This window comes from Artemia franciscana, chromosome 10 (assembly GCF_032884065.1).
Source record: "Artemia franciscana chromosome 10, ASM3288406v1, whole genome shotgun sequence".
NCBI classification, from domain to species: Eukaryota; Metazoa; Arthropoda; class Branchiopoda; order Anostraca; family Artemiidae; genus Artemia; species Artemia franciscana.
Window position 1 is genome coordinate 10,553,336 of NC_088872.1, and position 26,303 is coordinate 10,579,638.

General features: G+C 34.5%; 1 protein-coding gene across 2 annotated transcripts in view; it reads left to right on the forward strand.

The window, feature by feature from the left end:
• LOC136031771 (serine/threonine-protein kinase RIO3-like) overlaps positions 1–26,303 on the forward strand; it is a 149,093-nt gene that overhangs the window by 71,964 nt on the left and 50,826 nt on the right. For both annotated transcript variants that reach the window (XM_065711524.1, XM_065711525.1), the window contains exons 9-10: positions 3,374–3,519; positions 11,426–11,596. In XM_065711524.1, coding sequence (XP_065567596.1) covers positions 3,374–3,519; positions 11,426–11,596 — 317 coding nt within the window. The remainder of the gene's footprint in view (positions 1–3,373; positions 3,520–11,425; positions 11,597–26,303) is intronic.

Consider the following 26,303-nt stretch of genomic DNA (forward strand, 5'->3'; position numbering starts at 1 on the left):
TCACTAAGATTAGTTTAATAGTAAATGCTATCCAAAATATTACATCCTTCTCCATCCTGATGTTTTGCTTTGAATTTATTTTCAAATGAGGATCTAAATTAGTAATTAGAAATTTGCTCTGGAAGTTTCCTGAAAGAGATGAGATTTTAACTGTTTCCTATTAATTTCGAGGAAGTAAATAAATCGACGCACAAATTAGTAAATTTTCCAACGATAAATTTTTATACAGAACAGTATATATATAGACGTATATATATATATATATATATATATATATATATATATATATATATATATATATATATATATATATATATATATATATATATATATACGTCTGCTCCAACAGTATCCATTTTTAACTTTAATGAAATACTAGTCTTATGACGTAGACACAGGCTTTCGTGAAAGACGCACAAAACCCTTACAAGCAGTATCTTTAGAAGTGCTATCAAATTTCATCAGTGTTACAATTAAAGTGCCATCAGTTAAAACTTCAAAATTCAAGGTTCCATTGAGCCCATACATAAACCCAGCGGTCAAAATAGTATTAGAACTAGATGACTTGTTAAATTAATAAAATATAACAAATGGCTTCAGATGACAAAATTGTTAGTCAGACACTTGGATTGGATCTGGACTGCTTGAATGAAGAAATTTAACAGTTTAAGCCTTTTGACGAATTTTCTTGAAACCTGTTTGTGTGCATGTATTATGGGTGGGGGGTTAACTGATTCATTGCTGTAGTAATGTTCGTGAATTTTGTTTACACAGTCATTTTGAGCTTTACTGTTAAATTAAATAAAAAAAACAAGTTTTTTTAACTGAAAGTAAGGAGCGACATTAAAACTTAAAACGAACAGAAATTACTTCGTATATGAAAGAGGCTGCTTCCTCATCAACGCCCCGCTCTTTACGCTAAAGTTTGACTCTTTCTCTCAATTCTTCTTTTTAAAACAGTAAAAAACTTTAGCGTAAAGAGCGGGGCGTTGATGAGGAAGCAGCCTCTTTCATATACGAAGTAATTTCTGTTCGTTTTAAGTTTTAATGTCGCTCCTTACTTTTAAGTTAAAAAAACTTGTTTTTTTTTTATTTAATTTCTGAACGTTTTTGAATCAATGCATGTTTTGATTTTGGCTCTCCGCAGAGGAATAATCAAAACGAAATTTGCATATTTTTTTTTTGGCTCAATGGCTTTCTCATAATTTTGATCAAATGATTTTGATAAAAAAGAGCGGGGGACGAAGCCTAGTTGCCCCCCGATTTTTTGGTTAATTAAAAAGGCAACTAGAACTTTTAATTTTTTACGAATCTTTTTATTGGTAAAAGATTTACGTAACTTATAAATTAGCTTACGTAAAGAACTTTTGTATTCTCATGTTTTTATTACATATATGAGGGGATTCGCCCCATCGTCAGTACCTCGCTCTTTACACTAAAGCTTAAATTTTATCCCAATTCATTAAGAATGACCCCCTGAATCACAAAAGCCGTAGAATAAGTAGTTGAAATTACTGAAAATACTTTAGCGTAAAGAGCGAGGTATTAGAAGGAGGTGAGCCCCTCATATGGGTAATAATTTCTGTTTGTTTTAAGTTTTATTGCTGTTCCTTACTTCCAGCTGAAAAAGCTTTTTCACTTTTATTTTTAATTATTTTTTTTAAAATAATGCTAGTAAATCCTGCTCTCCCTTCATGGAAATTTTCTTCTCCCATTACAAATTCTCGAAGGAAAGTTCCCCCAGCATATCCCCCTCTTCTCAACCCCTCCCCCAAACCAAAAAAAATCCTCCTGAAAACGCCTGTATACTTCCCAATAACCATTACTATATGCAAGCACAGGTCAAAGTTTGTAACTTGTTGCCCCTCCCACGGGGACTGGGGGAGTAAGTCGTCCCCAAAGACATAGTTATAAGGTTTTTCGACTACGCTGAATAAAATGGCTATCTCAGAATTTTGATCCGTTGACCTTGGGAAAATAATTAGCGTGGGAGGGGGCCTAGGTGCCCTCCAATTTTTTTGGTCACTTAAAAAGGGCACTAGAACTTTTCATTTCCGTTAGGATGAGCCCTCTTGCAACATTCTAGGACAATTGGGTCGATACGATCACCCCTGGGAAAAAAACAAAAAAAAACAAAAAAACAAATAAACACGCATCCGTGATCTGCCTTCTGGCAAAAATGCAAAATTCCACATTTTTGTAGATAGGAGCTCGAAACTTCTACAGTAGGGTTCTCTGATACGCTGAATCTGATGGTGTGATTTTCGTTAAGATTCTATGACTTTTAGGGGGCGTTTCCCCCTATTTTCTAAAATAACGCAAATTTTCTCAGGCTCGTAACTTTTGATGGGTAAGACTAAACTTGATGAAACTTATATATTTAAAACCAGCATTAAAATGCGATTCTTTTGATGTAGCTATTGGTATCAAAATTCCATTTTTTAGAGTTTTGGTTACTATTGAGCCGGGTCGCTCCTTACTACAGTTCGTTACCACGAACTGTTTGATTACAAAAACTACAATTCAATACTAAAGACGGTTGTTCGATAAGGAGCACTTCCAGTTAGTTTCTTAACTTGCTTTAACCGTTACCATGACCTCTTTAAGTCAAACCATGTTCCTTCCAACTATATTTGTGTGTATGGGAAATTACAAGAAAATATGAAGAAATCCTAAAGTTCAGCGTAGTTTTTTTTTGGGATGTTGTTAATAGTTAAACCTTAAGCTGTGCTATTTTTTAAGTTTTAGGCCCTCCCAGTGGTGTTTTTTGCCTCTCTTATTCCCCGGGGTGAAATCTTGATTAGCGCCCTCCTCCCCGTCTCCCACGAAATTTTCAGGACAAATTTTAGCAAAATTTTCATTTATCAACAAAAATGTTCAATTTATTAATTATTATATAATTAGTTTTAATTATTTAAAATTATTTATTTTTAACTTACCCTTTAAATTATTTAATTACATAATTAATATTTGTTGTCTTAATTTAATTATTTTAATTATTATTGTTTAATTATTTTTACATGTTATTATGTATTTATTAATTGCTGAATTACTTAATACTTATTTTTTATTTATGAACTGAGCCTTCTGCTTTATTTATAGAATTTCAAAAATTGCAAAATTATTATAACCATTAGATTATTCGTTTGTAATTCTGCACCCCTAAAATTTCTGTTCCCCCCCCGGGGAACTGCCCCTCTGTCTTGTCTCTAAAACCGCCTTTTGGCTCTTCTCCAGAAATAACATTCTCGATTTCCTCCCTCCCCTCAGTGACTAACGAGCTATTTTTATTTCCTTAGCACCAATATTGTTGCATAGAGTGTGCTTGTTGACACTTTTTTTGGTAGAAGTATTTATTCTTTTTCTTCAACAGGGATTGCATGTCCAGATGTTGTTTACTTAAAGAAACATATATTGGTGATGTCCCTCATTGGTGAAGACGAAAAACCAGCAAAAAAGATCAAAGAATCCATACTTAGAGAAGAAGAAAGCTTACTGGCCTACAAACAAACATCAGAAGTAAATCAGCATTTCATTTTAGATTTATTTTTTTCCACGTTATCTATATTCCTTAGTTATGGGTACTCATTTTTTGGGATATTTAAGAACCATAAACAGTCTTATCACAAAGAATTCGGGGGTCTCTCTGCCATTTGGAGTTAAATTGAGATACAAAAAATAGGAATTATGGGTAAAACTTTTCACTAAGACAATAGAAAAAAACATATTTATGTTTAAAATAAAAACACAATAAAAGTATATTTCGGCCTCACGTCGGATAGTCTTTATCAACGAAAAGAAAAAGACTCGAAAGGGAAATAATTGAAACATACAAGAAAATAACATAAGTAGATAAAAAGCGGTATGCAATAAAAAGAAAACGGGTAAAATGAAAGAAACCTAACAAATAAGAATCGTTTAAATTCTGTGCGGTTTTGTTCTACGTTTTAGCTATTTAGTTTTTTTACGGCACTTGGTATCTATCAAGTGACATAGCGATCGCAAATTCTGTCGGTCTGTCCCGGTTTTGCTACTTTAGGCACTTCCAGGTAATCTAGGAAGATGAAATTTGGCAGGCGCATCAGGAACCAGACCAGATTAAATTAGAAATTCTTGTTTCCCTGATTCGACCATCTGGGGGGGGGGGATTGGAGGGGCGGTTAAGTCGGAAAAATTAGAAAAAATGAGGCATTTTTAACTTACAAAACGGGTGATCAGATCTTAGTGAAATTTGATTTTTGGAAGGATATTGTGTCTCAGAGCTGGTATTTTAAATCCCGACCGGATTTGGTGACATTGGGGGGGGGGCCTAAAATCTCGGAAAACGCTTAGAGTGGAGGGATCGGGATGAAAGTTGGTGGGAAAAATAAGCACAAGTCCTAGATACGTGACTGATATAACCGGAACGGATCCGATCTCTTTGGGGTAGTTGGGGGGGGGGTAATTTGACAAATCAGAAAAAATGAGGTTTTTTTTCTTACGAACGGGTGATCGGATTCGAATGAAATTTGGTATTTAGAAGGATATCATGTCTCAAAGCTCTTATTTTAAATCCCGACCGGATGCGGTGACATTGGGGGGAGTTTGGGGGGGACCTAAAATATTGGAAAATACTTAGAGTGGAGGGATTGGGATGAAACTTAGTGGGAAAAATAAGCAGAAGTCCTAGATACGTGATTGACATAATCGGAACGGATCCTCTCTATTTGGGGGAGTTGGGGGGGGGGAGGGAGATTAATTCTGAAAATTAGAAATAATGACGTATTTTTAACTTACGAAGGAGTGATGGGATCTTCATGAAACTTCGTATTTAGAAGGACAACGTAACTCAGATCTCTTATTTTCAATCCCAACCGGATCCAGCGTCATTTGGGGGGGGGGGCCGTAAATCTTAGAAAATACTTAAAGCAGAGAGATCAGGATGAAACTGGGTGGGAAGAATAAGTTCTAGATACATGATTGACATAATTGGAACGGATCTTTTCTCTTTGGAGGAGCTGGGGAGGGGGCTGTTAATTTGGAAAAATTAGAAAAATTAAGTTTTTTTTTAACTTAACAACGGGTTCAGTGCTTTGGCGAGTTTGGTGCTTCTGGGCGTGCTAGGACGATGAAAATTGATAGGTGTGTCAGGGAACTGCACAAATTGACTTGATAAAGTTGTTTTCCCTGATTCGACCATCTGGGGGGCTGAAAGGAGAAGAAAAATTAGAAAAATGAGGTATTTATAACTTACGAGTGGGTGATCGGATCTTAATGAATTTTGATATTTAGAAAGACATCGTGACTCAGAGCTCTTATTTTAAATCCTGACCGGCATTAAGCCTCTGATTTTCCTTTTAGATCAATCTATTAATTCTTAGAATTTTGTTAGAGCTCATACCATATGAGCTCTTGGCTCTTCTTGTCTCGTCACAAGTGCCGTATGAGCTCTTAGCTCTTGTTTTACGTTGGCAAAGGTTCCGAGAATGACACTGAAGCATTGGGCGTTTTATTAGTATATATAGCCAACCTATATAATATATTTTTCATTGTTTTAACTAAAAGTTTTAGTCGTTATTATATAATCGTAGTAGCTAAATATTCGACGCATTGTAAGTCGAGTTTATTGTTGTATTTGAGCTATATAATACACTATACTATATACACTGATCTATTAATTATTTCAGTAGTATTTGCTTATATAGCCTAGTATATATAGGCTAGCCTATATTTTTCATTGTCTTAACTAAAAGGTTTAGGCGTTATTATTACTTTTTTATCTTAAATAATTACAATCGCCGTAATTTAATAAATTCGACTTTTAAGTCAAACTTATTATTGTTTTTGATCTATATAGTATACTATATTCTGAGCTATAATCTATTGAGCAATATTTGTTATTGTTAGCTTAATTGAGTTTCCCAAATCAGATACGCTGTCCTTTCATACGCTGTCCTATTCGTTTTATGGTTCATGGCTTGTTTTCTTTGGAGCGTTTTCTTCGCTGAATCAACAATAAATAAAATGATTTCCAACAGTTATTTCTATTCCGTTTTCTAATGTCAACCAATAATTTAAATGTTACTCCTGTTTTCGCTGATCAGCGGTTGGAAAATGTCGATGAATGCGGTTAAATCTGCCAAAACACAATTTTAAATATTTTTTTTTAATAATCATAGTTTAAAATAGGGTAGATCGAAAATAATGGAATATATACTTGTTTGGATCAAGGAAAGAATCGTCGCAGAGGCTCATCATACTTCATTGAATAATATAAATGTGATGAGGTATGTTTGCAGAGGAGCGGTCCTGGGCCTAACACTACAAACAATTTTACTCTTTTTTTCAATTCATGGAGTTTGATCGTTTTGCAATGTTGACAGACATAAAAAAGAAGACAGAGTTGAGTGTCTGTAAGAATGCAACGATGAGTGCTAGTAACCTCGATAAAAAACAACGAAAAAAAACCTCGAAAATAACGAAAACAACGAAAGTAACCTCGAAAAAAAAAGACAAAACAGCATTAAGAATGTGTTTTTCTCTCGCCTAAAATTAAGTGACTAGTTGTACCATGAGCCAGGCTTGGCTCTGTTGATAAAGTGTTCTGAATTTGAATCCGAGATATTTGGATTTTTATTAGTGCTACTATTGCTATTAACAACTGTTTGCTGGAACAAGTCACCTAAGGCCAACACAGCTCCGCATAAACCTTATTGAAAGCTTCACTCTGTACCCACTCCCGTGAAGTAGTGATTTCATTTAAATCCTTCCAAATGACGTCTTCCCATCCCATTTGAGGACGCTCTACTCTTCGTTTATCCCCAGATAGATGACCGAAAAGTACAATCAATACCAATCTGTGATCCTTCAATTGCATGAATTAATCATTTTAATCTATCTTTAATTATGCTTCTGGAAAGTTTACTTGAACCATATTTTTCTTAATAGCTATACAGCATAATAGCTAAGATTATCCTTAGACAATTGTCTTTAAAAATTTAATAAGTCTTCGTCTGCTTTTAATAGCAATTTAAAAAAAAATGACTTTCTCTCTGAGTAAAAGTTTTGTCTGTTATTATGTTTTCATGTTGTTTTAATTACAAATCTCAATGATTCTAGATGGGTCTAATTATAGACTGTGAAACATCAAATATTTGATTAAAAAATTATTTTAACCTTTCTTTCATTATGTCCCTGGAAAGTGTGCTTAAATCATATTTTTCTAACAGCGTGATTGTAATAGCTATACAGCATAATAGCTAAGATTATCCTTAGACGATTCTCTTTAAAAATTTAATAAGTCTTCCTCTGCTTTTAATTGCAATTGTAAAAAAAATCGACTTTCTCTCTGAATTAAAAGTTTTGTCTTTTATTATGTTTTCATCTTGTTTTAATTACAAATCCCAATAATGCCAATCAGGGTCTAATTATAGACTACTAGCTGTTGGGGTGGCGCTTCGCGCCACCCCAACACCTAGTTGGTGGGGGCGCTTCGCGCCCCCCCCAAGCCCCCCCGCGCGCGTAAGTCGTTACGCGCCATAATAGTTACGCGCCATTGTAGTTGTGTCCCTATGTCCCACCTGTGAATATAGATAGATATATATATATGGTTTTAACTACGTAAAACTTGCGAATATACAACATTCTTTGCTGTCCCATTGTCTTTGCATATAAATAGATTGTCAGGTTTACCGACTCTTGAACATGCAACATATAATGGTCCATGGGAAAACAATCTGTATTCAGATCTATACCTCATGATTCTAATGATTGCCCTTGAGCTTTGTTGATGGTGATTGCTAATCGACCATTCCCTGTCCCGGTGTCCCGGTCGTCATTTACATCCCCCTGTTTCCCCCGGTGTCCCCGTTGTAGTTGTGTCCCTGTGTCCCGGTCGTCATTTATATTCCCTGTGTCCCGGGTCCCGGTCGTCATTTGTATCCCGGTGTCCCGGTCTGTATATACATTCGTTTTTTAGTTTTGTTTTTCTTCTTTATTTTTTTCCTTTTTTTTTCTTTTTTAGCTTATTTAGATTTTTATATCCCGGTGTACCGGTCTGTATATACATTCGTTTTTTAGTTTTGTTTTTCTCCTTTATTTTTTTCCTTTTTTTTTCTTTTTTAGTTTATTTAGATTTTTAGATTTTTTAGTTTTTTTATTAGTTTTTAGTTTTTTTTTCTTTTTAGTTTTTTTGTAGTTTTTACCTTCTTTTTAGTTTTGTTAATTTTTTTTTTACTTGTGTCCTGGTCGTCATTTATACTCCCTGTGTCCCGGTGCTTTGTTGATTGCTAATCGAACATTCCTTTTGTCCTGGTCGCTTTCTCTTTGAGTGTCGTCATTTTTATTTTCTTTTTTAGTTCTTTTAGTTTTTACCTTTTTTAGTTTTTTTTAGTTTTTAGTTTTTTTAGTTTTTTACCTTTTTTTAGTTTTTTTAGTTTTTTTAGTTTTTTAGCTTTTTATTTTTTTTATTAGTTTTTAGTTTTTTTGTAGTTTTTGCCTTTTTTTTAGTTTTTTTAGTTTTTTAGCTTTTTTATTAGTTTTTAGTTTTTTTTGTAGTTTTTGCCTTTTTTTAGTTTTTTTAGTTTTTTAGCTTTTTTATTTTTTTTATTAGTTTTTAGTTTTTTTGTAGTTTTTGCCTTTTTTTAGTTTTTTCAGTTTTGACGTCACCTGATCCAGTTTTTTCAGGTGACGTCACCTGATCCACGATCCACAGATCCACAGACAACTTATTTTTATATATATAGATAGTTTTTTTTTTTTTACTTATGTCCTGGTCGTCATTTATACTCCCTGTGTCCCGGTGCTTTGTTGATTGCTAATCGAACATTCCTTTTGTCCTGGTCGCTTTCTCTTTGAGTGTCGTCATTTATTAGTTTTTTCCTTTTTTTTTTTAGTTTTTTATTGGTTTTTACCTTTATTTTAGCTTATTTTTCAGTTTTTTCCTTTTTTTTAGTTTTTTTTTTATTTTTTATTTTTTTTTAGTTTTTTACCTTTTTTTAGTTTTTTTAGTTTTTTTAGTTTTTTAGCTTTTTTACTTTTTTTATTAGTTTTTAGTTTTTTTTTGTAGTTTTTGCCTTTTTTTAGTTTTTTCAGTTTTTTTTTTAGTTTTTTATTGGTTTTTACCTTTATAGTTTTTTTAGTTTTTTAGCTTTTTTATTTTTTTTATTAGTTTTTAGTTTTTTTTGTAGTTTTTGCCTTTTTTTAGTTTTTTCAGTTTTGACGTCACCTGATCCAGTTTTTTCAGGTGACGTCACCTGATCCATCCATCCATCCACAGACAGACAACTTATTTTTATATATATAGATGAAACGTCAAAATTTATGATAAAAAAAAAATAAAAAAATAAAAAAAAATTAAAAAGATTATTTGAACCTTTCTTTCATTATGTCCCTGGAAAGTGGGCTTGAACCATATTTTTCTTACAGCATGATTATGGTTTCATATACGGTCTGTCAAACGAATAGCTGAGACTGTCCTTAGACAATCTTCTTTAAAAGATTTAATAAATCTTCTTCTGCTTTTGTTAGCAATCGTATAAGAAAATTCTTTTTTTGACGTTCTCTTTTTTAATTAAAAGTTTTGAGTGTTATAATGCTTTCATTTTGTTTTAATTACAAACTGTGAAATATCAAAATCTATTAACCTGCAACACAAAATCCTAATGGTATAAATATCCTCTTCAGCGTATAAATATCCTCTTCAGCAACTGGTTAGAATTTAAATGTTTTTTTGCAACTTTTCCAATATTTGACAATTTCAAATAATTCAAATTATTTGAAAAGTCAAAACAAAATACAAGAAGATATTTCCACGTTCATACCTTGCCTACTTGCAGGGATAGAAATATTTTAGTAAGTTTAGTCCTAACTTTGAACAAATACTGTAATCGAATTATTTAAAAAGATATTGCTTTGCTTTCATTTGGGCTGTATTGTAAGCAACATACACAAAACATGAGTCTCTTCAGACGCTTTCAATCTTTATAACAATGGCGTACAGGGTGCCAGTAGCCTCAACATAAGGATTATCAACACATTGATTTGCTCTTTTCAAAAAAAAGGGTGTTTACCAGCAACATCAGACAGGGTTAAATATTTTAAACTCTAGTAAACCCTAGTATCGATTTTTTAGACAAAGCTGCCTTCCCAACTTTAATTAAATCAAAATGAAGATATAATAACACGTAAAACATTTAATTAAGACGGCAAACGTTGAAAAACTTTTTTTTTACAAATAGTGGTTAAAGCTTGAATGTTTTTAGGAATTGTTAACTTATTTAATCTTGTTTCTTTTCTCTGTCTTTTCTTTTTGTTAATAAAGGCTTACAGATGTGAATCCAAAATATTTGAACTTTTATTAGTATCTGTACAAAAAGTTATCTTTTTAAGTCTCTGCGACAACTCCTTCCATGAGAAATGGCTTGGCGAAAAAAAAACAAATTAATTAATTAACATATATTCAATTTTTAATTTCGTTTTTAATTTTAATAAAATTTTAATTAAGATTTTAATTAAATTAATTTCGGTATAATTAATAGTTCAAAATAAAGAACATAAACTATATAATAAGTAAAAACAAAAAACGTATACATAAAAGCAAATAATAAAAAACAAAAATAAAAATAATAAACTATAGCCTGAATAATAAATTATAGTAAGAAAAGTCAGGTTTCAATAAATGGAAACTTTTATTAATGAATGGAGACCTTGTTAAGATATGGCCTAAATATTTTTGGAGATGTGGAGGCTGATCAAGATTATGCCCCGGGCGCAAGTTAGGGCAGAACCACCACTTTTTTCCCATTTTCTTGTGATTTTCAAGGGCCTCTGACCCGCTTATTTGTTGAAAAAAAAAGTATTTTCTTGTTTTTTTAAGGATCAATTTTTATATCATGTTTGAACGTCCTTTTTATTTCTCTAATTTGTTTTTCAAGTCCTTTGATCCGCTTCTTTGCTAAAAATTGCTTCGTATCTTTTGCCAGGGCAATGTAATGTGTAGTGTTGGAACCAATTTAAAGCCTTCTTTATTTATCATGTTATGTTAACTTTAGTAAACGAAAAAGGATTCCTTAACTTGTTCGGACAGTGACAGGGAAGGAATCATTTCTTAATAAAAAGTTTGCCTTTTCCTCTTTAGTTAACTGAAGTTACAACATTCCGTAATAGAATGTAGAAAATAGGGAACAAAGTAGATTTTATTTTTTTTTAATAAAACTGACCTTTACGCATCGTGCTTTAAATATTGGCTTTATTTTCCCATTTTTTGAGGTTTGCCAACGACCTTTGGCCGCTGATTTGCCAAAACTTGTGGTTTGTGCTTTTTGCCATGGCGAGATGATTCTACAGAACTAATTCAGACTTTGTGTTTTAGTTACGGCCACTACTAACCTAAAAACGTTAATTGTTGATAAATTTAGGCCATGTTTGACATCCATTTTTGTTTTAGATGATGGCACGGCTTTATAAAGAAGCGCGTCTGGTACATGGTGATTTATCCGAGTATAACATATTATGGCACCAGAATCAGTGCTATTTCATTGATGTCAGTCAGTCAGTTGATCTAACCCATCCTCATGCCCTGGAATTTTTATATAGGGATTGTCTCAATATCACTAACGTAAGTACATGTATATACTGTATTTTAAACGTTTTAAGCCATGCAGAAATAAAAAAAAGTGGCGACTACACCCAATTAGCCCTGGATCGACTTTTTTTTTTAGTAAAATTGTGGAAGATAAGCCTCTTCCAGCTACGAATTAGCTTATAAAATTTGTAGGCTATACCCTCTTCATATGATAATGCAGGCTCTATCACACTGAAGAACAGACTGCAAATGATTTTAATTCTTACCAGAGAGAAGGCAATTTTAATTTAGAAAATATAGACTTTCGACATTTAATTATGACTTTTCAATAAAAATTTAATATTTATTTACCCAAAACAGAAAAAAAACTCTTACATTTTCTTAAAGGTTGTTTAAATGTTTTTTCGGTTGTTCTTATATTTGTGAATAAATAAATGCCAAGGAAGAGGAAGTAACTTGTTTCCAAACTTAGGGAACTGGGGTATAAAAGAAGTTGGGATGTGCCGCTCTAAATAATGAATTCTTGGTTTTTACTATGTCATTAAATTATTTTTTTTTTCAAATAACAGTACTGAGTGACATTAAAAACTAGAATGAACAGAAATCACTCCTTGTATGAGGGGAGGAGCCGTCCCAGACTATCCTCCCCCCGCCGCTCTTTACGCTAAAGTATTATGTTGTTTTACAGATATTTCCAATTCAACGCCCATTATTGTTTAGAGGTTGTTTTCAAAGAAGTGAATAAAAAGGAAAACTTTAGCGTCAAGAGTTGGGGGGGGGGGGGTGTTGAGGAGTTGGTAGTCCCCATTTGCCCCCCTCTCCATATATGCAATAATTTATGTTTATTTTTAGTTTTAATGTCGCTCAGACCTTACATTTAAAAAAAGTATTCCTTTTAGTTTAATGCCTCTTAGTTTTTATTGCATGCAATATTGAACTTCATTGCATAATTTCAATCAAGTCACTCGCGTTTTTGTTGGAGTTTAATTCCTGTTTCTAAAATTATTCAAGTTTTTTGTGTGTTAATTGCAATGGTGAGCAACTTAAAGGTTAACTCATTTTGCATATTTAAAATCAGCATATATTAATGGATTCTGTTTTTGCATATATTGTTATCAAAACTTCGTTTTTTAGAATTTTGGTTTCTAGTGACAGGGTGACAGGGTCCCTCTTTACTTACAGTTTGTTACTAACGAGCAATTTGATCCGAAGTTCTCTTAAATTTGAAGAAGGCTACTACTCTCTCCTTCAAACGCTGTTTTTGACATTCAAATTTGAAGTTTGTCAAACAATCCTAACAAGTTAGAATGATAACCATCCATTGAAAAATGCACCCTTCAAAATATGCACGAGGAGGCGTGGCCAGAAATAACAAAAGCTAAAAGAGCACTGTTTAAATGGTTTCGAGGTGATTTTTTCAAATAAATCTTTTATACGGGTGTTCTCCGTGGACGCCAGCAGGGGAGTAATCCTCCCTGGGAAATGAGAAGACATTAGATTATATGTATAAATTAAAAATAAGAAATATTCCCATCCCCCCAGCCTGAGAAATTTTCCTGCCGGTACTCATGATACCTCTCCCACCTCTATACCTTTTGTGCCAGTAAGCATGTGTGTGTGATCTCTTATGTTGCACAGAACAAGACTAATTTCAATAAAAGCAATAATAGCACTAGTATTCAGGTGTAGTAAAAAAATATTCCCCGTAATCAACGGAGTTTAGATTTAAATTTCTAACTCCCCCCCCCCCTTAGCCGCCTTCTACATTTATCAAGTCAGGAAAATTTGGGTCATATAAATGACTTCTTGAGGCTTCAGACACTTCCCAGCCTACACAAAGATCCACCGCCCCTCTTTAATGGGTGGTGCCCAATTATGCACTACTGCGCAAAACTTTGTGAAACAGCAAATGAATCAACTTAGATGATGTTTTAAAATAAATCTCTATATTAATGGTTTATATTGTATGTGCATCTAAAAAAATACTCTCTAAAAATACATGCATCTTTAGAGAGTCTAAATACTCTCTAAAAATACATGCATCTTTAGGAATGAATGTGCCATCAAGGGGCATTGCTCTGTCTGAAACTTGAAAGCTCAATATATAGTTGTTCGATAACTTGGTCTGGCTTATTGGAATTTTATAGGCAAAAATTGTTGTTTTTCGCCACAAAATGGCAGAAAACGCTGCTTTGCTATGGCAAAATTTTTTGGTACATAAAAAGGGCACCATAACTTCCCATTTCCAATCTTATAACCTTCTCCTGATATTCTAGGGCCATCGGTTCAATATGATTACGTGTGAAAAAAAAAGAAAAAAGAAAACAAACAATTAAATACGTATCTGTGACCATCCTTCTCGAAAAAAAAAAAAATGCAAAACCGCATTTTTACAGCTAGGCTCTTGAAGCATCCACAATAAGGCTCTGTTATATGCTGAATTTGATTATGTAATTTCATTCTAGATGACTTGTCCTTTTTCCTTTTAAGGGGAGGGCGTCAATGTCTTTCGAAAATCAGGCAAATTTTTCCAGGCTTCATAACTTTTGGGTTGTAACTTTAAACGTAATGAATTCTGTATATTCGGAACTACCATAAAAACTAATCCTTTTTATGTATACATTGTTACCAAAACTCTATTTTAGAACTTCGATTACTTTACGAGTTTCTCTTTGCTCGCAGTTTTTTATTACGAGCTGTTTGTTGTGGGTGGATCATGCATCAGAATAAGAATGCAGCCTTTTTTGCTCTATGAATTTTATTGGGCAACTTTCATCGATGTCCAACCACGCTGAGAGGGTATATCCATTGCTCTCTTTAACGTGTACGGTACTAGTAACTTTTAGATATTTGGAGTCTGTGGAATCAAAATGGAAGTGTGAGCCTAATAAGAGTTCTTGTCGTCATGATCTGCATTCCCTGCTGATCCTCCCTTTTGGGAACAGACATTTTAATCAAGGACTAATCAAGCATTAATACTACTACTAACAACTTACCGCAGCACCAGGCTGCTTGAGGCCAACACAGCTACGCACGCTCCCCTTTGTCCTAGTCTATTCAAAGTCTCCCTCTTTACATCCTCTTAGGAAGTTCCCATTTCCCTTAAATCATTCTTTAAGACACCCTCCCACACCTTCCTTGGACGACCTGCTTTCCTTTTAGCCCTAGATGGTTGGCTGGAAAGGACAATCTTCGGCAATCTGTCACCCTTCATCTTTTTTTCTTAGAATGATCCAGATTTTCGGCCTTTAACCTCTCTTTTTTTCTTTTTTAATTATACCCAGCCACTCTTCACTCGGTGAAAGAACAATCGTTTCACTTAAATTTACTTTAACTTTAAAAATCTTAAATTACTACACTAAATAAAAATGTTGAATTACATTTTTCAACTTTGGGTAGCCAAACATAGTTGATTAAAACAAGGTATATTAACAAATTACCAAACTGCAAAACTAACGTCCCCGGTTCTGCAGGATGTCCTTCGGTCATAAGGCACCCCTTCCACCATAGAAGGTTGAAAAATGGGCTTCCACCATTAATAATTCATTAATAATATATGCACAGATTATTTCTGTAAACACTTGTTCTTAATCAAGTATGCAACATCCGTTTGCTCTATAAGGCAGGACGGGCTCTCAAGGAATCTGCCTATACCTCCCATGTTAAAAATTTGGAGTTTGCCTGACGCTCCTGAATTAGTGATTTCGGCGGTTTTAATTTTAACAGATATAAAAAAAATCTGGTGAACGTTTTGATCTAATCAAACCTTAAAGCCGACACTTATTTTTTTTTATAGCTACAAAATAATAATAAAACCTGTTTCGGGTTTGCATTCTAGATTGCTATACATGACACTGTTGTTTTGGGTGTCCAAAAATAGAGCAAAAAATACTCTATTCAACAATCAGAAACTTATTTCTATAATATATACTTGCTGGCTGCAGTCCCTTCAAATACCTTACATATTTGTGTTCCGAAGTCAAAAATTCCCCTCAAAAGACTTGATGCAGCTTTAATCGGAGTGCGTGAGAATGCATAAATTAGACAAAGGAACTAACCACTCGGATTGCTCTTGAGCGATTCAGTAAAGTATTAGTTAGTTGTAACTGGTTTAAATAGAGTCCGGAGAATAAGTAGCGTGCAGACACCCAACTGCCGGTTAATAAATATATATTGTATAATATTACAAGAAGAATTGCTAGGATAACCTGCGCCTAATCGTAATTTTAGTGAGAGTTTTGAGTTTAGTTTGAGGGGGTGAGCTACCTTAATGGATCATCCTATTTTGTTCATTATAAACCTAGTAGCTTTTGTGGCCAAACTGTAAAGAACTGATTGGGCGGTCTGGCCATAACTTTTAGAGCTTGTACAGGAGATCCAAAAAGATAACAGAAAATTAAAAGCCAACGTCTAATTTTCCAGGAATATTAGAAAAACCATTTAAATTCTCACGTTTTTTGCCGAAGATATAAATATTCAGTTGTATTGAAGCTTCTCTTGTTAGAAAGTGTGAATTTTGGTTTTTCGATAATAGGGAGTAGAATTTTCTTTTTAAATTTCAGGAAAGGGGAGTCCCTAAAAATGCTCGTTCATATCTGTTAGGAAAACGCTAGAAAATCAGCTCAAAGGAATTATCATTTGAGCAGTTGGGCTGAATTTGGCTGTTTCACAAGCTCGCCAACAAAAATGACGTAAATTTTACTGTCGTTTCAATAAATTTTCAGAGTCAAACCACAATTTCTTGACAGTTCTCGATGATGGCTAGTCTCCTGAGACAATTCGGTAATGGGCCATTTGTCTTTTTGGCGCTTAGTCGATGCTAAGACTAGCAAAATTATTTCAAGGCTTCATATCCCTGTAAGCAAGTACAAATTAATCGAGTCAATTGTCTCTATTATCTCTTCAATAATCCCAGAAAATTTGCACCTTTGAACGCATTTCTTTTCCAGCTAATGCTGTATAGTTTATTTTAATTAGTTGTCTTGAATAAATTTAACGCTACTCACTAATGAAATGATCAATCTGTATTTTCTGTTTTTATCAAAAACGAAATATGAGACGGTTCAGCACCATTATGACTTTTCTCTAAGGGAAAATGCCTCAGCTCGGTTAAATCAGTCGCTGGGTGACATTTATTGTTACTTATGACCACTTTACAGTGTGAGGTTATTTGGTTTTTCAGAATGGTTTCATTATTCCAGTCTCCTTTGTATTAAAACTCTCAAATGAGGATATCCGAACTTGGACGCCACCATAAAATTGATCAGTTTTGCGTTGATTAGTGGAGGTACTTTTGGCCACTTCATGGTTGCTTAAGGCCTCTTTGTGACATGAGGCTTTTTAAGTTGTAGAAACGTTTCATTATTCTAGTCTCGTTTATGTTAGAAGCTCTAAATCGGGGACACTCGATTTTTTGGAAGGTTGGTATAAACTTGTTGAGTTTTGTGTTGATGATTGGTAGTGTTTTTTCACTTCAGGATTATCTAATGCCAGTTTGCGATATGAGGCTCTTCAACCTTTAGAAGCGTTTCATTATTTTAGTCTCTTCTGTATTAATAGCTTCAAAGCCAGATTATTTGAGTTTATGATGCTGATGTAAACTTGACAAGCTTTAGAGTTGATAAGTGGGTCTAACTCCAGCCTCTTCGAGTATACTTATGGCCACTTTACGATGTGAGGCCCTTTGATCTTTAGCAGCATTTCATTATTCAAGTCTCCTTTGCAGTAAAAACTCCCAAATGAGGATATCTGAAATTGGGAGGCTGATGTACGGGTAAAATTGATCATCTTTGCTTTGATTAATGGTAGTACTTTTAGTGACTTCAGGGTTATTTATTGTCACTTTACGATGTGAGGCTCTTTAAATTATACAAGGGGTTCTTTATTTTAGTTTCGTTTATATTAGAAGATCTAAATCTGGGATACTTGATTTTGGAAGGCTGATATAAACTCGATGAGCTTTGTATTGATGAGTTGTGTTATTTCTTGCCACTTTGCGATGTGAAGCTCTTCATCTTTTAAAAAGGTTCCATTATACCTCTCTGCTACATATTAAAAGCCACACAACGGAGATATTCGAATTCGAGAGGTTGGTATAAAGTCGATGGTCTTTGCATTTATGAGTGATTTTATTTATGGCTTTTTTGCGATATGAGGCTGTTCATCTTCTAGAAGGATTTCAGTATTTCAGTGTGCTATGCGTTACAAGCTTTACAACGAAAATATTCAAATTTGATAGATTGATATAAAACTTGATGAGCTTTTCATTGATGGGTGATTTTACTTACTGCCTCTGCGTTGTGGGGCTCTTCATCTTTTAAAAGGATTTGAGTATTTCAGTCTGCTATGAATTCAATGATTCACAACGAGTATATTCGAATTTGAAAGGTAGATACAATACTTGTTGAGCTTTGGCTTGATGAGGGACGTTACTTATTGCCACACTGCGTTGGAAGGCTCTTCAATTTATAGAATGGTTTTATTATTCCAGTCGGCTTTGTATTGAAATTACGACAACGAGGCTATTCAAAATATTGATCTACAGACGCAGCAAAAACAAATATTGCTTCCTGAGATTTCTTGTTTCTTCTCTTAGTTTTTTTTTTGTTATTTATTAAGAGATTGGTTAATAAAGTGTCTTGTTTGTGTACCTGCTCTAAAATGTTTCTTTCTTTTCCCCATGAGATGTAACTTCTTTGTGTGAATCGAATTTTGTTGTAGGTTTCTAACACACGTTTGTTTTTCCTTCTAGTAGAAAGATTTTCCTCTATAGGGAAAACTCTCAGCTCTTTTAAATCAGTCACCTGTTGACTTTTATATTGTTAATAATGGGCACTTTGCGGTACCAGCTTCTTCTTTTTCTAGAAGGATTTCATTATTCTGTTTGCTCTTTGTGGAACACTCCTCTAGAGACTTTCCCAAAAAGTATTGTCATTGCCTAAGACTGCTACTACAACAAATTATTTTGGTACCAAGCCGCCTCAGGCCAACAAAGCTATGTACCCTCCTGTATCCCAGTCTGGACAAGGCTTCGCTCTATTCACTCGTGCGAAGTTTCTATTCTCTTCAAATCATTTCTCATGACCTATTTTTACGCTATTCTGGGATGACCTGCTTGTCGTTTAGCTCTAGATGAATGGCAAAAAGTACGCGTTTTGATAATCTGTCATCCGTAGGACTTGGCTGTGCCATGTTAACATTCCTTTCATTATAGCTTGTCAAAGATGTGGCGAAAATGTGGATCTAACTGCAACTACACTACGTTTTTCATACAGCTTGTCGTTTCTAATAAATAAACGGATGTACGATCTGTCAAACAAATAAATGAGTACGCGAATGAGCTTGGAATGAGTATTTCAACCTATTCTCCTCTTACTTTTTCTTTGCTTGTTTGATTCGTCTAAATATGTTCAAGACTCCTCCCCCCCCACAAAAAATTGGGCACGTATAACATCAACTAGATCATTTATTTTTTTATGTCTATCTTGCATTGCATTGCAGAAGCATTGCATTTTTATGTCTATCTTGGCCACTGTTCCTTATATCCTATGGAGTAAATATGGCCACTGAATATACTTTGCTAAAGAAAACTTTCTAGGTTTTAGCTGATTTCTTGAATAACTATCAATGAGAACATACAATAATAGCTATTCAAAAAAGAAAAATAAGAGAAAAATTTAAAAGAGCTTAGTAAAAGCAGTCCTGATAAAAATTGCCCATTTTTTCTTAGCCTTTTTATGGCACTTGGTATTAACCAAGTGACATATAGCAATCGCAAATTCTGTCGGTCTGTCCGTCTGTGTGTCGGTCCCGGTTTTGCTACTTTAGGCACTTCCAGGTAAGCTAGGACGATGGCAGGTGTATCAGGGACCGGACCAGATTAAATTACAAATAGTCGTTTTCCCGATTTGACCACCTGGGGGGGGGGAGTTGGGGGCCCGTTAATTCGGAAAAAATAGAAAAATTGAAGTATTTTTAACTTACGAACGGTTGATCAGATCTTAATGAAATTTGATGTTTGGAAGGATATCGTGTCTCAGAGCTGTTGTCTTAAATCCTGACCGGATCTGGTGGCATTGGGGGGGGGGGTTGGGAAGGGAAACCTAAAATCTTGGAAAACACTTAGAGTGGAGGGATCGGGATGAAACTTGGTGGGAAAAATAAGCACGAGTCCTAGATACATGATTGACATAACTGGAACGGATCCGTTCTCTTTGGGGTAGTTGCGGGGGGGGGGTTAATTCTGAAAAATTAGAAAAATGAGGTATTTTTAACTTACGAAGGGGTGATCGGATTTCAATGAAAATAGATGTTTAGAAGAATATCGTGTCTCAAAGCTCTCATTTTAAATCCGGACCGGATCTTGAGGTATTGGGGGGGGAGCCTAAAATCACGGAAAAGGCTCAGATTGGAGGGACCGAGATAAACTTGGTGGGAAAAATAAGCAGAAGTCTTAGATATGTGATTTACATAATTGGAACGGATCCGCTCTATTGGGGTGTGTGTGTGTGTTAATTTTGAAAAAATAGAAAAAACGACATATTTTTAACTTACGAAGGAGTGATTGTATCTTCATGAAACTTCTTATTTAGAAGGACCCTCGTAATTCAGATCTCTTATTTTAAATCTCAGCCGGATCCAGCGTTATTGGGGGGCAGTTGGGGGGGCCGGAAATCTTAGAAAATACTTAAAGCTGAGAGATCAGGATGAAACTGGATGGGAAGAATAAAAACCTGTCTAAGATACGTGACTGACTTAACCGGACCGGATCTGCTCTCTGGTGGAGTTGCGGGGGGGGGGGTAATTATGAAAATTGAGGTATTTGTAACTTACGAAAGGGTGACCAGATCTTAATGAAATTTGATATTTAGAAGGATCTTGTGCTTTAAAGCTCTAATTTTAAATTCCGACTAGATCCTGTGACGTTGGGTGGAGTTGGAGGGGGAAACCAGAATTCTTGGAAAACGTGAAAATTTGGGTAAATATGAATTGGATTTATATCTTACTAATAGGTGATCGGATCTTAATGAAATTTGGTATTTAGAAGGAATTCGTGTCTCAGAGCTCTTATTTAAAATCCAGACCAGATCTTTTGACATTGGAGGGGGAATTGGAGGGGGAAGTCTTGGAGAACACTTGGAGTGGAGGAATCAGGATGAAACCTGGTGGATAGAATAAGCAAATGTCCTTGATACGTAATTGACATAATCGTACTGGATTCGCTCTCTTTGGGGGAGTTGGGGGAGGGGTCCAATGATTTGGCGAGTTAGGTGCTTCTGGACGTGCTAGGACGATGAAAATTGGTAGGCGTGTCAGGGAGCTGCAAAAAGTGACTTGATAAAGTCGTTTTCCCAGATTCGACCATCTGGGGGTCTAAATGGAGAGGAAAAATTAGAAAAAATTAGGTATTTATAACTTACGAGTGGGTGATCGGATCTTAATGAATTTTGATATTTAGAAGGACATCGTGACTCAGAGCTCTTATTTTAAATCCTGACCGGCATTAAGCCTCTGATTTTCCTTTTAAATCAATCTATTGATTCTTAGAATTTTGTTACAGTTCATACCATATGAGCTCTTGGCTCTTAGCTCTTCTTGTCTCGTCACAAGTGCCATATGAGCTCTTAGCTCTTGTTTACTTTTAGTTCCAGTCTACAGAGCAATTACAACAAAACAACCATAGTCAGTATAAAGGTATTGAACTAACCTTCAAATTTCACCGGAGGGCAAATTATTTTTAAGCATTTTATAAGAATCGTAGTTTTTCTGGGACTTTAGTTTAAAATGATGAAATAATATGATGATAAAATGATGATAATGATGATATGATTATATAAAATGAAGACATATATGTTTACGTAGAAATCTATTAATGTTTAAGTTTAAAATGACTGATGAACTTACAATGGCAAAAGCCGATGAAGATGCTCAAAGAGTCTATGCCAAAAAACTTGCTGCTGATAGAGAAAGTCTGAAAAGAAAGCGTGCCGAGGAATCAAAAGAACAGCAAGGAAACAGGCTTGAGGCTAAAGAACGCAAAACCGCGCAGTTAGATGAAGATCCACCTGGACAGCGAGAGTCAAAACATATCAAAACTGAAAATGATAGCGATGATGATTGGGTTTGGGATTTTGACTTGGATAAGGTCATCAATGCCTACCAGATTTTAGTTAAAAAAACAAAGGTTAGGCGATATGTATTTCATAGTGAAGCCAGTCAGTCGACGGCCAACCTACCATCTTCAAAGATACCACGATAGGAAGACTCTACACCGTTCATCCCAATCAACATGAATGCTTCTTTCTACGCCTGCTTTTGGTGAATGTACCCGGTCCGACATCCTTTGAGTATTTGAGAACTGTAAACGGTACTATACATGACACTTACCGTAGTGCATGCCAAGCTCTGAATTTATTGGAGAATGACCAACACTGGGATAACCCCAAGTCAAATTCGTGCATTGTTTGGCATCATTTTAACAACTTGCTCTCCATCAGCTCCTACAGAGTTATGGGAAAAATATAAGTCAAAAATGTCCGAAGATATACTCCATCGAAAACAGTTAGAGACGTCAGATATGACTTTTGATTTTACATCAGAAATTTATAACTACACTTTAGTTATTATAGAAGATTTGTGCGTACGTATGGCAAACAAACCTCTTCAGGATTTGGGAATGCCTTCACCTAACCGTATCGCTGCTGTTTCGACATGTGTAGAATTGGATCGTGAACAAAGTTACAGTACGAGTGATCTTTTGTCGTATGTACAAAATAACATTTCCAAGTTAACGTCGGAGCAAAAAGACATTTATGATACGATAATGCATTGTGTCGATAACAACGTTGGAGAAATTTTTATTTGGATGCGCCAGGAGGTACTGGTAAAACGTTTGTGATAAAACTGATTCTGGCATCAATTCGATCAAAAAATGATATAGCGTTGGCAATTGCGTCGTCCGGAATAGCCGCAACATTGCTGCCTGGTGGAAGAACTGCTCATTCCGCTTTGAAATTGCCTCTGAATTTGCATTCTACAGAAACTCCCACGTGCAATATTTCCAAATCATCTGGGATGGGTAAAGTATTGCAGCAATGCAAACTTTTTATTTGGGATGAGTGCACAATGGCACACAAAAAATCGCTCGAGGCTCTGGATCAATGCTTGAAAGATTTGAGAGGGAAGTCGAAACCCTTTGGCAGCACATTAATATTGCTTGCGGGAGATTTCAGGCAAACATTACCTATAATACCTAGATCAACTCCTGCAGACGAAATGAATGCTTGCCTGAAAAATTCTAATTTATGGGCACACGTAAAAATATTAAAATTAACTACAAATATGCGTGTCCGATTGCAAAACGATGACTCTGGTCAAACATTTTCAGATCAATTGCTGGCAATTGGAAACGGAAAGCTCCCAGTAGACTCAATTTCAGGACGTATACAACTACCTGCTGATTTCTGTAATTTAGTGACGTCCAAAAATGAATTGATTGAAAAAGTTTTTCCGAATATTCTAAAAAATTATAAAAATAATAAATGGCTAAGTGAAAGAGCGATTCTCGCACCCAAAAATATAGACGTCCACGAAATCAACAATATTGTTTTGACCAAGATTCGAGACCAGGCAGTCCTTTACAAGTCAGTCGACAAAGTTTTGGAACCAAATGAAGCGGTTAATTATCCATCTGAATTTTTAAATTCCATAGATCTTCAGGGTTTCCACCACACGTGCTACAACTAAAAATAGGCGTACCAATAATACTTTTAAGAAATATCAACCCACCAAAGCTTTGCAATGGCACGCGACTTGCCGTAAAAAAAAAAAAAAAACAATGGAAAACCTAATAGAGGCCACAATCTTGACAGGGCCTTTTGAGGGTGAGGCTGTTCTTATTCCTCGCATTCCCATGATTCCAACGGATCTGCCTTTTCAATTTAAAAGATTGCAATTCCCAATTCGATTAGCATTTGCAATCACCATTAACAAAGCTCAAGGTCAATCATTAGAAAAATATGGTATAGATCTTAATACTGATTGTTTTTCCCATGGACAATTGTACGTTGCATGTTCGAGGGTCGGTAAACCTGACAATCTATTTATATGCAGCGACAATTGGACAGCGAAGAATGTTGTATATTCGCAAGTTTTACGCAGTTAATTTGTATTGTATCTATCTATCTATCTATCTATATAAAAACGAGTTGTGTGTATGCGTGTTTGTTTGTTTGTAAAAAGAGCGTTTGCATATGACGTCATTATTAGTACATACGGCTTTGTATATGCACAGACAATGGGAAAGTCAAGAATGTTGTATATTCGCAATTTTTACGTAGTTTAACTCCTGCAGACGAAATGAATGCTTGCCTGAAAAATTCTAATTTATGGGCACACGTAAAAATATTAAAATTAACTACAAATATGCGTGTCCGATTGCAAAACGATGACTCTGGTCAAACATTTTCAGATCAATTGCTGGCAATTGGAAACGGAAAGCTCCCAGTAGTGGCAAAGCCAAGAATGTTGTATATTCGCAATTTTTACGTAGTTTGAAACACATATATAAATCTATCTATATTCACAGGTGGGACACAGGGACACAACTACAATGGCGCGTAACTAATATGGCGCGTAACGACTTACGCTCGCGGGGGGCTTGGGGGGGCGCGAAGCGCCCCACCAACTAGGTGTTGGGGTGGCGCGAAGCGCCACCCCAACAGCTAGTATACTATATTTATAAGTGAGCAATAATTGTGTATGTATGTATGTATGTGTTTTTTTCTCGAAAACGGCTCCATATTTTTTCGGGAAATTAGTATCCTGGGATTGGCCTAAAAACGATCTAGATAGGTAAGAAGTTTGAGAAAATTTGCTATGAGCTTTAATTTTGGAAAAATATATATTTATTTGAGTGTCGTCATTTTTATATGTATCAGTATTACAATGACGTTATCACACTTGTCACGCTTATGTGGAAAAATTGAAGATTTCCATGTATGGAGAAGTTTATATTAAATAGTTAAAGAGCAAAAGCTGGTACTTGCAAAAATATTTGCATATATTTTGACAAGGGATTACAACAATTCCAAACCTCAAAACAGAAAACAAAAGTTTGAAGCTTAGCAGAAATCGTTGTTAAAAATCGGACTTGGTGTAATAATAAACTACTTTGAATAGACTTCAGAATGAAAGACATTAAATTACGCAAAGAGCAAAAAACGTAATTGCAAATTTATATTTTAAGGGGTTACAATAATTCAAAAGCCTTAAAAACGAACACCTTTTTAAACGCAACCAGTTATAGAATATCAGTAGGAAGGCCCTGTCACAACAATTCAAAAACCTTAACAAAGAAAACCAAAGATTGAAGCTTAACACATATCGTTGCTAGAAACCGGATTAGCTTTAATTATCAAATGTCTTTGAACAGACTGCAGAATGAAAAGACATTAGATTGCACAACAACTGAAGACACAAAACTACTAATTGCAAAATATTTGTATATATTTTAACTATTTTAACTATATATTTTAACTATTTTAACTTTTAACAATTCAAAAACCTTAAAAAGAAAACCAAAAGTTTAAAGCATAGTAGAAATCTTTGGTTAGAAATTGGACCTCCTTTGATAATCAAATATCTTTGAAAGTTTAGTATGAAAATACGTTAAATAGCGTAAAGAGCAAAAAACTGGTAATTACAACAATTCAAAAACTTTAAAAAGAAAACCAAAAGTTTAAAGCATAGTAGAAATCTTTGGTAGAAATTGGACCTCCTTTGATAATCAAATATCTTTGAAAGTTTAGTATGAAAATACGTTAAATAGCGTAAAGAGCAAAAAACTGGTAATTACAACAATTCAAAAACCTTAAAAAGAAAACCAAAAGTTTAAAGCATAGTAGAAATCTTTGGTAGAAATTGGACCTCCTTTGATAATCAAATATCTTTGAAAGTTTAGTATGAAAATACGATAAATAGCGTAAAGAGCTAAAAACTGGTAATTACAACAATTCAAAAACCTTAAAAGAAAACCAAAAGTTTAAAGCATAGTAGAAATCTTTGGTAGAAATTGGACCTCCTTTGATAATCAAATATCTTTGAAAGTTTAGTATGAAAATACGTTAAATAGCGTAAAGAGCAAAAAACTGGTAATTACAACAATTCAAAAACCTTAAAAAGAAAACCAAAAGTTTGAAGCTTAGTAGATATCTTTGTTAAAAATCTGATTTTTATGATCAAATATTCTTGAAAAGACTGCAATTTAAAAAGACAGCAAAGTGTCTCAAAATATTTGTGGTTAGAAGACAAGCGACAATGAGAATCCATATACAGAAGCCTGCCGCGTGCCGCGTGCCAAGTGCCGGGGTCTGGCGACCCCGGTAAAAGTACTGCAAAAACGGATCAATGAGAATTTCTTAAAATAGCCTGAAACCGCTTAAAAATGGTGTCGGATCGAAATGAAAACTGTGCCTTTAAAATCACCATATTCGAAAACCCTGAATAGAAGAATTAATACTGATTTTTTATATATTTAATTGTTTATATATATGTCAGCTGCTTATATATAAGTAATAAAAGCATCCTGTACTTTTATTTTGTCATATATCAAGCCTAAACATAATCCGAACTGCAAGGAAAAATTGCAGTTCCTCTTTAAATTATGTTATGAATTTGCTACATTTGTTATTGCTATTCATAAAGGAATCACCTTATAAAAAATGGTTATAAGAAGCTTAAC